We start from the raw sequence: 19,428 nt of genomic DNA on the forward strand, positions 1-19,428 counted from the left end.
CAGAAATCTACACAGCCGTTCTCTCAAAGTTCCTGGCCAAACCCAAAATTGCACACAGACAGAGCAAGATTCCACAAGACCCACTTGGAGCATTAAGAGATGAACAGAAATTGCGCAGGTAGTACAGTACTGGAAAGATGTTAGATTCCTGAACCAGACAGAGTAGGGAGAGATTGGTGAAAACCCTCAGCATTCAGTTGAGACCCAGAAAGGCCATTCTTTACCATAAGGACAAAAAGAAAAGCCAAAATAGGCCCACCTTAACAAAGCCTAAATCTAAGCCTCAGCAAAATTAAAAAGGTCCATCAGTAGGTTCATTGTCTGTTATAACAAAACACACAGCACTCTCTAGAGAAATATATAATATAACCCAGAGTCCCTATATCATAGCATTCATAATGTACACCAAAGGATTAAAAAAATAATAATAAGACTTGTGAAAAGGCAGAAAAATAACATTTTTAATAAAAAAAAAGTTAATAGAAGCAGACCCATAGGTGCCATATGTTGGAATAATTATAAATAATTTTATAATAGTTCAAGATTTTGTGAAAGAGAGAAGTCCCGCAAAAAAGTGGAAATTCCAAAAACATACTTGAAATTATAGAACAGAGGAATATAATACCTGAAATGCATAACAATTCCTGGACAAAACAAGGGGAAAAGATCAGTGAAAGTGAAGACAGAATCAAAATAAATTATCCAAACTGAAGTAGAGAAGAAAAAAAAGGTTTTTAAAAAAGAGAGCCTCAACAACTTCTGGAACAAAATCAAGAGGCCTAAGATACATGTAATTGGATCTCCAGGAAAGCAAAAATAGGTTACATTTTTTTTTGGAAATACAATGCCTAAAAATTTTCCAAAATTAATGAAAGATGTCAATCTTCAGATCGAAAAAAGTTCTGAAAATCCCCAGCAGAATATATTCAAAGAAAATCACATGTAAACACATGACAGTCATATTGCTGAAAACCAAAGATAATGAGAAAATCTTAAAGGCTGCCAAACAGAAAAAAACACAGGAAACAACAATGAAAATGGTTGATTTTTCATTGGAAATGACGGACATCAGAAAACAATAGAATGACATTTTTAAAGTGTTGAAAGAAAAAAGCACCTCTTGTTTTTTAGCTGGTCTCTCCAGATTCACCAGTTCAGATTAAGTTTCCTTCCTATGTGCTTCTGTAGAATACTGTACTCCTCTATCACAGCACTTGCTTAATTATTGATCTCACATCATAATTATAATCTCCATAAGGATACAGACTGTCTTTTTTACCATGTTTAATATTGTGCCCTTAACTTTCAGCATAGCGAGTTGTTCATATTAAGTGCTCAATTACTATTCTCTAAGTGAATAAAAAAAGGCTGTATTAAATTCATAAAATGATGGTCTGCATCAAAAAAATATCAAATAGGCTGAAATTATTTAGGAACATTCGATGTAGACCTTACATAAACTAAACCTAAAAGACAAAAACTAATTGACTTAGTAACTATTTCTCATGGTTAATTAATACCTATGTGATTTTCAGTTACCATGAAGATATTTACTTAGGAGCTTACAAAAAGCAACAACTTGGATTAAGAATATATTCAAGGTAAATTATCCTATGAATATTGTAAAAAACAAAGGCTAAGTTATTTCACAAGTATGACTTAGATATAACTTCTTTAGAGCTATTCTACTTAAAAAGACATAGACAACAGAAAAACTCTTCAGTGATGTTATTTTCAAAAATAAAATCTGTCGTTAACAATATTTAGTCATAGGATATAGAAGTGTAATAACGAGGCTGGAAAGGTACAGAGAGACAAGGAAATAAATTGTAAGATAGTCTTACGGCAATAAGTTGGAGTTGCTGGCCACATCAGTTCAGCTGGCCTGGATCTGAGGCCCCTGCTGTCAGTGTAAATTCCAATGCTCTTAAAACATAACAGATACTCAGTACTAGAGATCTCAATTGCACAGAGAGCATCCACTGGTTGATGTGCGATAAAAGACAGTGTAGGGTCATGGGAGTGCAGCATCCTGTATGGAATTCCTTCTCTTCTCAAGGCATACCTCAGGAATCCTGATTGGAATCCTACACAGAGCTGCTCACTGAAAATGCCCATCCACTGGACATTGCTTGGGATTTGGAGCTCCTTAAATTTTCTGTGAGAAATTTTCTTGCTCTGAAACAGCTCGTAACAGAAGACTTGGCTTTTCCTAGCCACACAGAGGCATGTATGGGCCCCATGGCACACTGTTCCAGAAGTCATGGTCTGGCACCCTTTGGTTTCTGCCAGCTTGTGAATATCAGTCTTTCGTCCATCCAAAGCTGACATGGGAAACAGCTGCACATGGTGACTTCGCCCTGAGATCACTGCAACCAGCTGGCCATGGGGGATAAGCTCAATCTGGTGAATCTTCTTCATGTCACCAACGCGAATAATTTCTGCACAAACATATTGTAAGTCATTTTCAAATTCAGAATAACTTTTATGTATTTATTTCATCTGTTCTCCAAATTTTACCCAAAGGCAATTAAGAAATTTTACCCAATAACAATGATCTGATCAACCTTAATGTCATTAACTTGAGTACTTTCTCTACAAATAAAAACAGCAAGTCACCTTCAACTAGCAATGTTTTCTTACTTTTTAAATTTATTTATTGAGGTATATTTGATGTATAACATTATATTAGTTTCAGGTGTACAACATAATGATTCAATATTTATATGTATTGAGAAATGGTCACCACAATAAATCTAGTTAACATCCAAAACCATATACAATTACAATTTTTTCTTGTAATAAAAACTTTTAAGATCTACTCTCTTAGCAGCTTTCAAACATGCAGTGTAGTATTACTACCTATGGTCACTACACTGTACCTGACACACCAAGCACTTATTTATTTTATGATTGGAAGTTTATACCTTTCAAACCCCTTCACCCATTTTGCCCATGACCCCCAGCTCTGGCAACTACAGATTGTTCTCTGTATCTATGAACGTGTTTGTTTAGATTCCACATATAAGTGAGGTCATGTGGTATTTGTGTTTCTCTGCCTGACTTCTTTCACTTAGAGTAACACTCTTGAGGCCCATTCATACTGTCTCAAATGGGAAGATTTCTTCCTTTTTTATGGCTGAATAATACACATATATTTTTATGGCTCAATAATATATATCTATTATATATAGATACATACATATATATACACAACATATGTACATATAGTTCACATCTTTATCCATTCATCCATCGGTGGCGACCCTTAGGTTGTTTCCATGTCTCGACTATTACAAATAACGCTGCAAGGAACATGGAGGTGCAGATATCTTCTCAAGTTAGTGTTTTTGTTTTCTTCCAATAAACATCCAGAAGTGGAATTTTTGAATCATATGGTAGTTCTATTTTTAATTTTTAAGAGACTTCAATACTGTTTTCCATGTGGCTGCACCAATATACATTCCCATTAACAGTGCACAAGGGTTCTCTTTTCTCCACATCCTCACTAATGCTTTTTATTTCTTGGCTTTTTAATAATAGCCATTCTAACACGTGTGAGGTGATATCTTATTGTGGCTTTGGTTTGCATTCCCCTAGTGATCTTGAGCACCTTTCACATACCTGTTGGCCATCTGTATGTCTTCTTTGGGAAAATGTCTATTCACATCCTCTGCCCATCTTTTAATCAGATTGCTTAGTTTTTTTGCTATTGAGTTGTATGCGTTCTTTATGTATTTTGGATATTAACCCCTTATCAGCTATGATTTGCAAATATTTTCTCCCATTCGGTAGGTTGCCTTTGCCTTTTGTTGATGGTTTCCTTTGCTATGCATAAGACTTTCCTATTTTAAAATTCTTTCCAATTATTACTCCAATGGATTTAAGTCACCTTCTAATAAAATCACAGACATACACTCAAAGGGTAGGTTTGAGAAGGACAAAAAAAGGACAGGAAGAGGATAAGATATCAAAAGTTATATAGGTTAAAAAAAGATATTCAAGAGATAACATAATTACCTTAATTATAAAATTAGCATAATAAAGCATTAAACTTAGTCCTGAGATTCCAGACAGCAAGGAAAACACCTTTCAATGTCTGACAAGTGGAAATATACTGCTTTTTTCTTTTTTTTTTTTTTTTTTTGGCCTTGCTGCACAGCTTGTGGCATCTAGATTTGACCAGAGATTGAACCTGGGGCCCTGGCAATGAAAGCGCCAAGTCCTAACAACTGGATTGTCAGGAAATTCCCAATATACTGCTTCTTTAGGGAAAAAGCTGTCTTCTTTCTGTTACTAAATTAATTCCTTTATTACACAAATCTCTGTTATGTGACTACTATGTGCCAGGTACTATTTAAGTGCATGGTATACAGTGTTAAAAAAAAAGAGACAAGTCCCTGCTCTCATGCTGGCACCTGGTGGACTTTTCACGGGTCTCCTCACCAGGACTGAGTCACCCACACAGCATGGGAAGCCTTCAATGGAGAAGAGCTAATGTCCTTCAAATGCAGGTTCTCCTTTATCTAACTTACCATGAGAATGCAAGACATTCACGAGAACAGCTGTATTTGCATGACTCCTCTTCATTTCATCTACTCCCCTATTTCTCCCTCAAACAACCTTGAGAGCCAAATAAAAGCAAACAAAACAAAAACAGAAACAGAGACCTCTGCTGTCTTATCTGGGAAATATTCAATTTAAGGTGCCGATGTATTGTGGTGCCAAGGTGCTAGTGGGGGAAGGGGGATTCAAGCGCAGTGTTTCCTTTCACGCACCAACTTGAAGATGGTACACGAAGTTCTTACAGCACACTTATTAGATAAAATCACTTGTGAGATATTTGGACACACTACCATATATAAAATAGATAACCAACAAGGACGTACTAGATAGCATGGGGAACTCTACTCAATATTCTGTAATAACCTATAAGGGAAAAGAATCTGAAAAAGAATGAATACATGTATATGTATAACTGAATCATTTTGCTGTACACCCGAAACTAACACAACAATGTAAATCAACTATACTCCAATAAAATTTAAATATATATATATATATATATGTATTTGGACTCTGGAGGATTATGGATCTCTGAAAGTAGAGAAGTTATTATTTCACTTGAAAACAGATCAAACAGATGTGGAAATTTTCTTTTACAGAAAGAAGAGAACAAATCTGATATTATTATTATTATTAGAGTTCAAAGTTATTCCAGAACAGGAAAGACTCTCCTTACCATCTATGGTAACGTGGACAACAAATAACCCTTCTTCATTTCCCAGGGCGATTCTTTTGTGATCTATATTTGACACATAAATAAAAATGTCAAGGATTTGGGGGGGCAAACATTAAATGAAGCTAATAAGGTAAATTGGACAAGTTTATCAATGTTGAAAAAGTTTAGAAGTCAAATTAAGTATATATTTAGCAATATTACAATGAAAAGAAACATAAGAATAAATAATTTGCACTAAGATCTTTCAGATTACAGAAGTAAGCATAATAAAACATTACTTTTTTCAATAGAAAGATCATTTTATAAAGTCATCTTTATGAATCCTTGGAGAAAGTATAATATTTAAGTAATGATATACTTTCAAATTTGCTATAAATAAGTGATGTTTCATGAAAGGAAACATTTTATAAAATAATTTATCCGTGACCTTTACCTGAGCTGTAACAGCATGGGGGTGTGTGTCAGAACATAGAGAGAACTAAAAGAGTGCAAAGACAGCGCATTAAGTGAAGGCTTTGAATATAAAGCACAGAACTTTACATGTATAAGCTCATTTAATCCTCTCCATAACAGAAAAACTGGAATTATCTGCATTTAACACATAAAGTTTAGTAACTAGCTCCATGTCACCCAGGAGGAAATAGCTAAGTGGCTCTTACTGTCACCATCACCTAATGCAGAAGAAATGCTGTTCAAGAAACGCACGTATTCTTGTTTATTGCTACAACTTTCAGTATCATTTTTAGCAATTCATTCTCTGATTTGCTTGATTTATTGACTATTGGGCTTTGGCATTTGAAAGTCTCTGCCCTCAAGGTAGGTAGTTCACAGTTACACACAGAGTCATACTCCTTATGTCTTTGAGGCCAGATGTGTTTGGGAACTCTTAATTTTCCAGACTTAAAAGGGTATAACGATAGATCAAAGAAACACCCTTTTAGGCAGAGCCTGGGCAGCCATCGTATAATCAAATCTATTTTTGCAAAGAATCTAATGAGTAGCCGTGGGATAGAGGTGGAAGGACAACACGCTCCCCCTCCTCACCACCAACCCCCTCCCCCATCCCCCACCCCCGCCCCGCAAGGAGCCTCATTCAGTCAGGCCTTGCTGACAAATGAATTGTGGATAAAGTTAAGATTTTCAGATTTCAGTGTTGGGACTGTGGTGAGGGGTATGAACCTAGCGGGATAAATGCTGTAAATCCATACCTATGATTGCAGCTGTCTGGGTGGTTTTGATCAGGGGTAGATTGCTGTCATAAGCCTCTTTCAGAACATAGACTGCACGGTCTCTGGAATGACTTTTCCTCAATATCTTGTGCAATTCACTCAGCACACCCACCCACTCACTCTTCTCATTCTTGCTATCGGCTAAGATCGGGATTGAATATCTATTACTAGGTGCTGAGAGCTGGGAAGCTGTGACCTAGAACGATTTAAAGAATATCTAGGTTATAAGAATGCAGACATTCTTTATACCAGCCTGTCTAGCATTTTTCATTAAACTCACCATTGGTAAACAACACTTATAATAATATTACTCTCTTTCTGGTAGTAAAACAGATGATGTGAGTATCCGAAGCAGGCCAAAAGCAAAATGTCAGAATCACTTCTATTTCCATCCTCATAAAACCACCTGTGTTGTCTAAAATCTTCTACTTCATCAAGTGAAAATAGCTACTACTTATTGAATACTGACTCTGTACCAGAAACTGCTCCAAGAAACTGACATGTGTTAACTGATTAAATCCTCACAGAAACCCCAGTGGGTAGTTACTACTATTCTATTTTATCCCTGAGAGAACAGGAGCACAACAGGGCAGAAGGCAGGAAGTCTGATGCCAGAACCTCCTCTCTGAGTCTATTTCTTCAATTCTAACACACAGCTTTGCACTTTTAGATTATCCCTGAAATGGCAACATGTTTTGCAATTGCAATTGTCACAATCAATTGTGATATGACAGAATGCTCAGGAGTTTTGGGTTGTTAAGTTAGAAATACTCAGAAACACTTATGTTTTCCTGGTTGCTAAATGCCTATAACTTACATTACACTAGTAAATGGCAAATCAAACTTAAACTTTAAGACATATAATTAAGCTAGTAGAACTCTAAATTTATACATAAAACTTTCTTTTGTGAGCATCACGTAAGCAGCAATGACATAATAAATTCCCACTCTGTAGGTCAGCTCCAAATGGCCTTTGTATGTCTCTTGGTGGTTGGATAAAGTCTAAATAAATGTCTATCTTTGGACTAAAGAACTAACAATACTCCTGTCTGGCCTTTGTTAAACCAAAATTCCCAGATGACTGTAACTACATGGGTCTCGAGGGGATAACAGTCCTTTGCTTTCTCTGTCACTTTAAGCCATTCCAGAATCATTTTAATTTTTTACATGAATTTTAAAGAGCAGAGTGTCTGTTTTTTAGAGATTGCAAAATGACATCTTTCCCCAATTTTTCCATTTTGTACTCTCGGTTTGCATCTGAATTATGCCTTCAAAATGTTGCCTCAGAGTAGACTTATTTTTACAAAGTGCCTCTAGTTTTAGAAGCTGCACATTCATGTTACTGCAGGTCCATGAATCAACCTCCCTGCATGTCTGACCTGGAAGTATATGGTCTCTCTTTTCTCTGTCACTGTTTCCCCTCTTCTTTCACACCCTCTAACCCAGTACCATTCTGCTTTGTAAGCTTCCCCTGTTTTCAGCTATAATCATATCTATTCTGTTACCTTAGTGTGGAATGAATGGACACCCTCAGGAACATTTGCATTTTAACTCTCAGATTTAACTGTGGGATGAAAGATGTGACACCTGCAGAAAGCTATTTATAGTATTTTTGAATAAAAATAAAGGGTTAGATTTCTTGTGGCAAGTGGGAGAGAGGGGGAAACGATCCCGCAGCACTTCTAAAACCTCAACCTCCAGGTACCTTCACCAGCCCAAGGAGCTTTGACCGCTATGGACAGGCAAAAAGGGATGAAACAAAACACATAAGGGATCCAACGGCAGCATGCGCCTTTACCTTAAACATACGAGGCATTTCCTCTCTCCTCACAGGAATAAAATCAGAGGGCCAGACTGAACTGACAGAAAATGCTCCATCCCTGAAGGAAAAGCAAGACACTGGGAGTGAGCAGAATCAGCTGAAAGTGAAACAATACATAAACAGAATCCTCAATCTTAATTTCCCTGATTTTTAACATTCTTTTTTGTAGTAACTGACCGTGATCAAAATATTGTATCAGCAGTACCCAGCCAGCCACATACTATCAGAAAATCCAAGTTAACTCTGGGCTGTCCCTGACTCACCATTCACAGGGAACTAGGAAAGGAGCACCCGTCTGACTCCAAAGCCATGGCCCCTAGAATATGGGCCATGTACCTTCAGATCAGCTCATTTGTATATTTTTTCAAAGTTACTGAGATAGACTTGACATATGATAAACTTCACGTGTTTAAAGTGAACAATTAGATAAGTTTTGATTTATGTATACACCTGTGAAACCATCACCACACCGGAGATAATGAACACATCCATCACCCCCAAAAGTTTCCTGGTACAGCTTTGTAACCCCTACCCCCCACCCTCTTTCTCCTTAGCACTCCTACCCCCTGCCCCACTGATCTGCTTCCTGTCACTCTAGATTAATTTGCATTTTCTAGCATTTTAGAGAAATGAAATATACAACATGTAGTCTTTTTGTCTGGCTTTTTCTCAGCATAATATTTTTGAGATGCATTTGTGTTGCCACATGGATGAATACCTCATTTCTATTTATTGATGAGTAATATTTCATTGTATGGATATGCCCCAACATATCCATTCACTCATTAATGGGCATTTGAGTTGTTTCAAGTTTGGGGCTATTTTAAATGAAGTTGCTATGAATGTTCATGTATGTCTTTATGGATATATGCTTTCTCTGGGAGAAATACCTAGGAGTAAAATGATTAGATCATGCGTTCTTAGCTTTTTATGAAACTGCCAAACTCTTTTTGACAGTGGTTATATGGTTTACAAAGCAGTATATGAGAGAGCTAGGTCTTCCACATCCTCCCAATACTTGAAATAGACTTTTTAATTTTAGCCTTACGGATGTGAAGTGATTATCTCGTGGTTATTTTATTTGAATTTCCCTAATAATTAATAGTGTTGAGCATCTAAGTATCTGTTATGTGCTTATTTGACATGTGTATCTTCTCTACTGAAGTATCTTTTCAAACCTCTTGCCCATTTTTAAAAAAACTGGGCTATTTTCTTATTAAATTTTAAGAATTTTTTATATATTCTGGATATAAGTCCTTTGTCAGATAATTTGATTTGCCCACAGTCTGCAGCTTTTATTAACAGTGCATTTCAAGAAGTAGAAGTTTTAAATTTTGATGAAGTCCAATTTATCAATTTTTAAATTTTACCTGTTGTGCTTTGGTGTTGTATCTAAGAAATATTTGCCTTATCCAAGATCAGAAAGATTTCTCCCATGTTTAGTTCTAGGTGCTTTATAGTTTTAGGTTTTACATTGAGTTCTATGATCTATTTTGAGTTAAATTTTGTATATAGTAAAATGTATAGATCAAAGTTAATTTTTTTAAATTTGCATACCTAAAATTCCAATATCATTGGTCGCTAGCTTTTGCAACTTGTTGAAAATATTGTATATATTAAAGTAACAGAAAATTCAGAAATATATTTTAAAATGTTTTATTTATGAAAATATATTTTATATATTTTATGTGCATGTTATAAATATATTATATATGTAAATATATTTCATATGTATATTATAAATATTATATATATTTGTATATATATTTCTGGTTTTGTTCTTTTTTTCAAAGTTGTTTTGGCACTTCTTTTGCATTTTCCTATGACTTTCAGAATTGGCTTGTCAATTTCTACAAAAAGAATTAAGAAGTCTATTGGGATTTTGATTATGATCATGTTAAAACTATAAATTTTGAGAACACTTACATTTTTCAAATATTGAGTTTTCCAATGCATAAACACAGTCTCTCTCTCCATTTATTTAGATCTTTGTTAATTTCTGTCATCAATATTTTCAGTGTACAAGTCTTGTACCATCTTTTGTCAGATTTATTTCTAAGTATTTATCATGTTCTGATGTTATTGCAAATGGCATTACCTATTTAATTTTGATTTCTGATTATTCGTTGCTAGTATAAAGAAATGCAATTTATTTTATATATTAATCAAGTATCCTGGAAACTTGCTAAATTCAATTTATTAGTTCTGATAGCTTCTTTGTAGATCACACTGAATTTTCTACATAGATGTTCATTCTGCCTATGAATAATTTTGCTTCCTTCTTTCCAATCAGGATGTATCTTATTCCTTTTTCTTCCCTGGCCTGGATTTCCTATACAATGTTAAATAAGAGTGGTGAGACCAAACATCTTTGTCTTGTTCCTGATCTTAGGGAGAAAGCACCGAGTCTTTTGCCACTGATTATGATGTCAGCTGTGAAATTTTCATAGATGCCCTTTATCAGAATGAAGAAGCTTCCTTCTAAGTGTCCATCAAGAATACATGATTTTGTCAAATATGTTTACTGTATTTATTGACGTGATCTTCTTCATTTGTTGATATGGTAAAATACACTGATTTTTTAATGTAAACCAGCCTTCCTGAGATATACCACACTTGCTCAAGATGCAGTATAATTTTTACATAATGTTGGATTCAATTTGCTAACATTTTGTAGTTTTCCTCACATGCAGTGCTGATCAATAATCTGCTGAATCCTCAAGCTAGATCCTCTGTAGATCCATGCAGAGCTAGTGTGCACTCTCAATCTCTCTCTCTCACTCTCTCGCTCTCTCGCATTCTCGTCTCTAGCTCTGTATTCTGTCCTGTGAACTCTGGCTACTAGGTCTCTCTCAACTCTCAGCTCCATCTCTTCAACTCAGGGAGTTCACCTGGGTCTGCCCAGGGTTCCGCTTTCTGTGTTGTAAGTTGGAAACTCTCACAAGGCAGTAACCTGGGCCAAGTATAGAGCTCACCTCATTTATTTCCCTTCATTATCTGATTCCAGCACCTAAAATCAGGGTTTTTTTGTTATTTCAGGGGGAAGGTTAAATATAAATATGGCTCCTGTTACTCCATCTTGGTTGAAAGGAGAAGTCTGTTTCAGCTCATTTGATAATTTTCGGCTTCTCCAACACTTAGAAGAAACCCATTCCCTTCCCCCAATGCTATCATCTCCATTATATCCTTACAGCTGTCAATGTGACCCTCAATTTCTCAGTCTTGATGACTTAAAACCTCAGTACCATCTGGTGTTGTTACTCTTCATCTTCCTTTTTCTGTCATTCGCCTTGTCCCATGAAGTCACTTCAGTAATATTTCCTGCCCCTGTCTCTTCTGTTGTAATTCCCGCAGCCACCACTTTAATGCAGACACTCATCTGCTCTGAAGGATGGAAAATTGCAAGCTGGACTTCTTAGCTACAGCCCCACTTTAATTTTCCCTGTCCCCAACACCAAACACACACACACATATAGACACACACACAAACACACACTCCCAAACCAACTTATTATTAAAAATCCACATCCAGACTAACCTTTCTAAAGTCACCTTCAAGATTATCTAGTTTCCTGTATCAGTTATTCAAGGTAATACCAAATTTCTGACAAAGGTGACATTAGCTGAGGTGAGCAATATGGAACAAAGTTTGTGGGTAAGGAATCAAAATAAGATAGGATGAATATAGAGACCCACAGAACCTGTGACAAGGAGAAAGTTCAGGCTGAGCAAGCACACGGTCATCACAGTGCAGGTTACACCTGGAAAGGAAGTATAGGGGAATACTGTGAGTAAGTGACTCACTACCTGGAGCCACAGGGAGTGAAAGAACCACTCAGGGAGTGCGCAGAGAAGGAAGAAAAGAAGGCCAAGGACAGATGCTCAGAGACACTAAGAGAAAAGTGTAGAGGAGCCGAAACGTTACAGAAGAATCAGGAGGAACAGAGAACATACTGCCTTTCCCTCAACAGGACATATTTGCTATAAGTTCACTGATTTAAAATTCCTTATGAAACACTTAAGGAGTGTCTGGAGTGACATCAAAAATGGCAGAGTAAGGACTGCTGAAGATTCTCTCCTTCATAAAAAAAAAAAGAGAAAACTAGCAAAGTTCATCAGAAACAACATTGTTAGAACTCTATAAATTAATCAAAGTGTGTGGCAATCTGAGGAGGATTTATTTTTTAAAAAACAATAGCCGAATCTTGGTAACAAATATGAGCTTTGTGGTAGTTTAACTTGCCCTAGTACTACGCTCCATTTCCAGCTCCTCGATAGCCTTGAAAAATCGCAGCCTGCATACACAATGCATCCTAGAAGCCACTGGACACCGGAGGGAGCTGGAGAGAGGAGAAGGAAGGAGAAAGGAGCTGGTGTATTAGAATGGACTCAGAGTTCTCCCAGTGAAAAGTCTATTCCCCAAGGGGCAGTTATAGAAGACAATTTCATGCAAGCATTTTAACTGCACAGCTGCCTATGCAGTACTTAACAATTGGACATAAAAATAGATTAACCAAAAATCTTAAAAGGAAAATTTAGAAACTGAAATATCCATAGGGGTTTTGAAAAGGTCTGAGATATTGCTAAGAGTCTAGATCATCACGCACATGCATAAAACTGTGAACAAGCTTAGGGCCATGCATATGCTCAGAAAAGACCGGAGAAGGACGTAAGTTCTCACCCCTGGCTGACACTGGATGTGGAGACGAAAGTTTTTCATCAAATTTGGGATATTTTCTGCCATTATTTCTTCCAATATTCTTGAGACTTTACGCAAGTATAAAGTGTGGTCAACTGCCCGGCTGAGTGTTGAAGAAGTGCCCCCATGTGCACACAGAGCCCTTCAGCAAAGTCTGGGAGATTCACTGGTTCCAGACGTTTAAAGAAATCTCTGCAAAATAATTAGCTAACTACTAAGCTAATAAAGACTTCAGTAACTACACATGACTACGAATAAAGACTTCATACGTAAGTTCAGAAAAGTCACTGAACAAACAAACAACAGTTACAACACACAACAATAACAAATTCTGGGGAAGGGGTAGAATTTGATAACCAGAATTGACAACTATATTATTTGAAATGTCCAGTTTTCAAAAAAAAAAATATTATATGACTTGCAAGGAAGCACAAAATTATGACCAAAACACAGGAGAAAAGCAAACAATAGAAACTATCTCTGAGGAAGCCCAGATGTTGGATTTACCAGACAAAGATTTAAATCAGGTATTTTAAATATGTTTGAAGACCTAAACAAAACCATGCCTAAAGAACTAAATGGAAGTGTGAGAATGATATCTCCGCAAATAGGAAATAGAAATAAGGAAACAGAAACAATATAAAAGAACCAAACAGAAATTCTGAGGTTGAAGAATACAATAACAGAAATGAAAAATTCACTAGAAAAATTCACTAGAAAGGCTCAACAACAGATCTGAGTAGGCAGAAAGCATAATCACTGAACTTGAAGATAGGTCCATCAACATTATCCAGTCTGAGGAAAAGAAAGAAAAAAGAATGAAGAAAAACTGACAGAACCTCAGAGTCCTTTGGGACACCATGAAGAATACTAACATATATATGTATATATATATGTGTGTGTGTGAAATGGGAGTCCCAGAAGGAGAGGAGAGAGAAGAGGGGACAGAAAGGATAACTGAATGAAAACCTCAAATCAAAAATCAATATATAATCTAACTTTCCATCTTAAGAAACTAGGAAAAGAAGAGCAAACTAAACTCAGAACAAGCAGAAGGAAGGAAATAATAAAGTATACAGTGGAAATTAATAAAGCAGAGAATAGAAAAATAAGAGAAAATCAAGAAAACCAAAAGTAGGTTCTTTGAAAAGATCAACAAAAATGATAAACTTTTAGCTAAACTGACCAAGAAAAAATGAGAAAAACCTCAAATAACTAAAGTCAGAAATAAAGTAGGAACATTACTTGTGAACTTACAGAAAGTAAAAGAAGTATAAGGGAATACTATGAACGAACAAGTGTATGCCCCCCAAATTAGATAATCTAAACAAAATGGAAACATTCCTAGAAAAACACAAGGTACAAAAGCTGACTCAAGAAGATATAGAAAATCTCAATAGATTTATAGCAAGTAAAGAGATTGAACTAGCAATCAAAAAGTTCCCATAAAGGAAACTCTAGGACCAGATGACTTCACTAGTGAATTCTACCAAACATATTTAATACCAATCCTTCACAAACTCTTTAAAAAATAAAAGAGAGAGTACTTTCCAATTTATTCTGAGGTCAGTATTATCCTAATACGAAAACCAGGCAAAAATATCACAAGGCAAAAAAGCTATAGACCAATATCCTATATTAATATAGATGCAAATATCCTCAAAAATTCTATTGAACCCAATCCCAACAGAATATAAAAAGATCATACACCATGACCAAGTGGGATTTATCCCAGGACTATATGACCGGTTCTATATACAAATATCAATTGATGTAATACATCATGGGAATTAAGGGGAAAACAATTATATGATCTCAACAGAAGCAAAAAAAAAGTATTGGTCAAAATCCAACACTTTTACAGAAAAAAACACTCAACAAGCCAGGAAGAGAAGGCCATTTTCTCAACCTGATCATCAGCCATGAAAAATGGTGAAGTATTGATACATGCTACATGGGTGAGTCTTGAAAACATTATGCTTGGTGAAAGAAGCCAGTTAAAAAACTCCACATGTTGCATGATTCCATTTATATAAAAATTCAGAATAGGCAAATCCACAGAGGCAGAAACAGATTAATGGTTGCCAGGGGCTGGGGGCAGGGGTGAGTGTACAGTTACTGCTAATTAATGAGGGTTTCTTTTTGGTGTGATGAAAATGTTTTAAAATTAGATTGTGGTGATGATTTTACAACCTTGTGAATATACTAAAAACCAGTGGATTGAACATTTTTAAATGGTGAATTTTATAATATACGAATTGTATCTCAATATAAAGAATGTCTGTTTTTGAGACTGTATTTCCTTTTCTGCTACATACATACACACACACACACACACACACACACACACAAAGACAATAAACTTCTGACTAAAAAATAAAAATAAAAAAACTCATAAATATTGCACAATTATAATCCATACCTAAGAGGTAATGAAGCAAACTGTAGGCAAAAATCTTCTATTTTAAAGTTCACATGGCAATGAAGAAAATTATAAAATTAAGTTAAATGACAACACTATTTTAGAAAATTTCAGAAGCTTTTCTTATCTTCAGATTTTTTTTTGATAAAAATATTCACCCTTTCAACACTTACCTCATGTCAATCACTTGACTCACTACAACATTGGGTTTTGAGTCTTTTTCTTCATCTATATCATACAGGAAGAGTTTGAAGTCACACACTACAGCCAATGCCCTCTGCCATCCTTTTTTCATCCCTGCTTTCTTTGGGATCTTTAGTTTTTATGTTTCAAAAAACAAATAAAAGCAATCCAAGCTGAAACATCGAATACTACCCAATTATTATATATAAAATTAAAATAATAAAAACATGTTACAAATTTGTCACTTGGTAAAGGTTGGAACAGAACTATATAACATAATTCCTTTGAGGACTAAATGATTCCTGTGTTGTGAAGATAAGATTAATACTATTTCAATTAACACTAGCAATTCATTCAAATAACAGTCACAGCTTTACCTCTATACAACATTAAATTCAATTTTGGTAGCCTCAAATTCAACTCAGATTTTAAATATTTCTCAAGAAGATTTTTTTCACTAAAAGCCTCATAATTTATTATTACTGACTGGAAGTCAAAGTTACATCATTAGAAGGGATTTTAGCATTTGTTCATTGCAAGGTAAGGTCTAAACAGAAAACTTTGGGAAATTTGAAAATATCCTATTGGAGACACTAAACTTTGTTCTGAAGTCACATTCTTCAGGTGGAGAAAATATTTTCAATTGCAATATAATTAATATTATATAGCATATCATAAATATTTCTGACAAATATTGTGTACACATTGTGAAAAGTGATTAATAAACTCTTTAAGAGTTCATCCGAAACCAAAATATTGACACTTACCCAGACATGGCCTTCATAGGCTGTTCCCATGCCTTTCTGTGCGTCTAGACAGAAGGCACCTTTCTTCCGATGAAAAGGCACTGGACAAGCTTTTGGAGCTTTTTCTACACAGGTCGTGTGACATGAGAACCCACATGCTTTTTGAGGGAAATAAAGAGATAGGATTGTGGTGGATACAATAGTTTGACTCCCTCAACCCCACTGCAATTCTGTCTACTATTGTAGAGGTCAACATGCTCAAAACTGCATTTCCCAGACTTCCTTGGAACTAAGTTTTGGACCTGATGTAAACCCCACTAATAAGGCAACTTTCTGTGAGACTTTGAATTGAGTCAAGCTGGGAGAGATGCAGGATGCAGCACATCCATTTTACTGGCTTGGATCTTAACAGAGGGAGTGAGAGGTCACAGCTGCAGTGATGGCTTCCAAATTTGATGGAAGCTCTCTTAACTCTGCAACAGCAGGGTTTCCTGATTCTGACAGGAGCTGCAAGGTTCAAAGAGCCGCAGCAGTGGTGGCAGCTTCCAGATTCATCATCTTCTTGCGATACTGGTGGAGCTGTCCCAGGCTCAGCAGAGACTCAGTGCTACTGGCAGCAGGAAATGCTGCTGGGATCTCAGCTCAGAGCCTGCCTCTGCTACCCTAGGAGGATTGTATGAGCACATAACTCCCCGTTTAAAATCCCATTTTCTTTAATATGCTAGAACACGTTTATGGTTAAGGTATCTCTGACTGTCACAGTGCTGAGGACAGGAAAGTTGTCCAACTAAGCGCTATGTGTCCGGGTGGGCATTTGACAGACTGGCTGAGGAAAACAACCAGTACAGAGTCTGCTTCCTAAGGATGAGATATAAGGTGTCTGTGTGGCACTGTGATCCAGATATTTCCAAAAATGTATTTCTTTCTTTCAACCATATCTACTGTAATAAATTCAACACGTAAAATAAGAGGATTACAACTCAAGGATAGCATCCCATTTTCCTGTCACATAGTTTGTGAATGTGGTCCTCATACTCTACTAGTGCTACAGAGAACAGAATTTATCTAAATACATTTTCCTAATAAGTGCGGCCTTGCCTGCAGGCTACACAGCATGCCTCGCTGGGGTGCTGTTCACACAGGCTGTGAGGGCACGAGGCTATTTGGAGTTGCACAGTGTGAGGTCCCCCCCCAAATGCTCCCAATGACCACCCATTTATAGAAAACAGATTCAGAAGGATTTTTAGTAAAGTGATCAGTTCACTGTCATGCTTCTACAATTCACAGAAAACGAAATTTCTGCTTAACAACTAAATGCAATGACTGAGTGGTTGTGTTGCTTTCAAAACTGACATGTTGCAATCCTAATCCCCATGCAATGGTACTTGGAGGTGGAGCCTTGGAGAAGTCATGGGGATGGAGCTCTCATGAATGGGATTAGTGCCCTTAGCAAAGAGACCCCACAGAGCTCCCTGGCCCCTTCCACCACATGAGAATACAGCAAGTCAGCAGTCTGCAACCTGGAAGAGGGTCCTCACCAGAACTGGACCATACTGGTGTCCTGATCTCAGACTTCAAGCCAGTGAGGAATATATGACTGTGTTTAGAAGCCACCCAGTCTCTGTACTTTGTTATGGCAGCTGACTAAACTGCTGAGTTGACTAAAATGCTTAGGTACAAGTATTATGGCTCTGACTCCATGTGTCCCTTCCTCAGATCTTACCGTCACAGGTGCAGCCTTGTCTTATTAAACCCACCATCAGAGACGTGCACTGGTGACACTTGGTGGGAGCAGTAAAGGACGTGAGGAAAAACTGGTGGGTCTTATGCTACAAAACAAAGAGACCAAACACACATTGATGGTTAAATAATTTTGAAAAGGTGATTCTGGTGATTCCTTCAACCCACCCTGCCCAAAATATCATTTTATATGCCAAGAAAAGCAGTTCCATCTTTTCTCACCAGCATTTAAGATTCTTGTCCCTAATTACTTCATAATTGGAAAATACTGATTAAAAGATCTAAAAATTACCAAGAAGAGAAAGGGGAGGAGGAGAAGAAGAAGAGGGAGAAGAAGAAGGAGAATCATTTAGGTGGTGATCAAATGTTCATGACTATTATTTGGAACCAAATAAATAAAGCCTGGCCTTTATTTGAGATGATATATCCTGAACATTTAAAAATTCTAGATTGATAACTTCTTCAAATGATTCTTTAACAATGAATGGAGTCAGAATTGCCTATTGGGGAGGGTAACAAAAATAATATGGTTTTTATACCTTTTTTAGAAAAAAAAGAATAATCTTAAATTTTATCTCTATAGAAAAGTATGTGTTTCATTTTTTACTATCAATAAAAAAATAGTGTGCTCCAGAAATTGGAACGCTCCTATTAAGCAAGCCATATTACATTTTCAAGACAGAAGGTACTCTGAAATTTCTAGCTGAAATCCCAATAACTAAAACTGCAGATGTCTTCACAAAATTATCAACAGGTTGACAATCCACTATGGATTTTCCATTTCTGTATCATGCCTTTCTGACCTGAAATTATTGTCATCGTAAATTAGCAATATGTAAATTATAACAAAATCTTGTTTCTCCAAATACTAGTTGGCAAAATTTCTCACCTTCATTGTGTCTCTGTTTCCTGATTTGTGACATGGACAGGCTTGCAGTCCCACAGTGGGCCCTGTGTGTGTATAGGGGCTACCTGCTTTTTCTCAGATCTTCAATTTACTCCCCTCTTTTCAGCACTACATGTCAACCCTGCCTCCTGAAGGACCTGTTGTCCCTAATCTCTGAATCCTTCTAGGTTTCCAAAATATTAATTATCTTATGACTTTTGGGCAAGTCCTTTCTAAGCACCTGACATTCAGATTTCTCAGCCCTCCTAACTCCTCATTCAGGCTCTTCCATTTTTCAAAATGATGTTGACTTATTTGTCTACTCTCTTTCTCTTTTTAGTCAGTTTAACAAGTTTCATTAGAAAGCAAAAATGCGTTTTTGAACCTGCTTTGTTTAACCAGAAGTCTCCAGGAAAAAGGGAAGGAAAGGAGAAAGGGAGAGAAGGAGGGAGGGAGGCA

General features: G+C 36.4%; 1 protein-coding gene across 1 annotated transcript in view; it reads right to left on the reverse strand.

Annotated features, from left to right (window-relative positions):
- Positions 1 to 8,312: 8,312 nt before the first annotated feature.
- LOC130845896 (serine/threonine-protein kinase MRCK alpha-like) overlaps positions 8,313 to 19,428 on the reverse strand; it is a 40,979-nt gene continuing 29,863 nt past the window's right edge. The window contains exons 8-11 of the mRNA XM_057723731.1: positions 18,067 to 18,172; positions 16,365 to 16,501; positions 15,588 to 15,727; positions 8,313 to 8,370 (exon numbers count right to left, since the gene is read on the reverse strand). Of these exons, the coding sequence (XP_057579714.1) occupies positions 8,313 to 8,370; positions 15,588 to 15,727; positions 16,365 to 16,501; positions 18,067 to 18,172 (441 nt within the window). The remainder of the gene's footprint in view (positions 8,371 to 15,587; positions 15,728 to 16,364; positions 16,502 to 18,066; positions 18,173 to 19,428) is intronic.

The sequence above is a fragment of the Hippopotamus amphibius genome, chromosome 2 (assembly GCF_030028045.1).
Source record: "Hippopotamus amphibius kiboko isolate mHipAmp2 chromosome 2, mHipAmp2.hap2, whole genome shotgun sequence".
NCBI lineage: Eukaryota > Metazoa > Chordata > Mammalia > Artiodactyla > Hippopotamidae > Hippopotamus > Hippopotamus amphibius.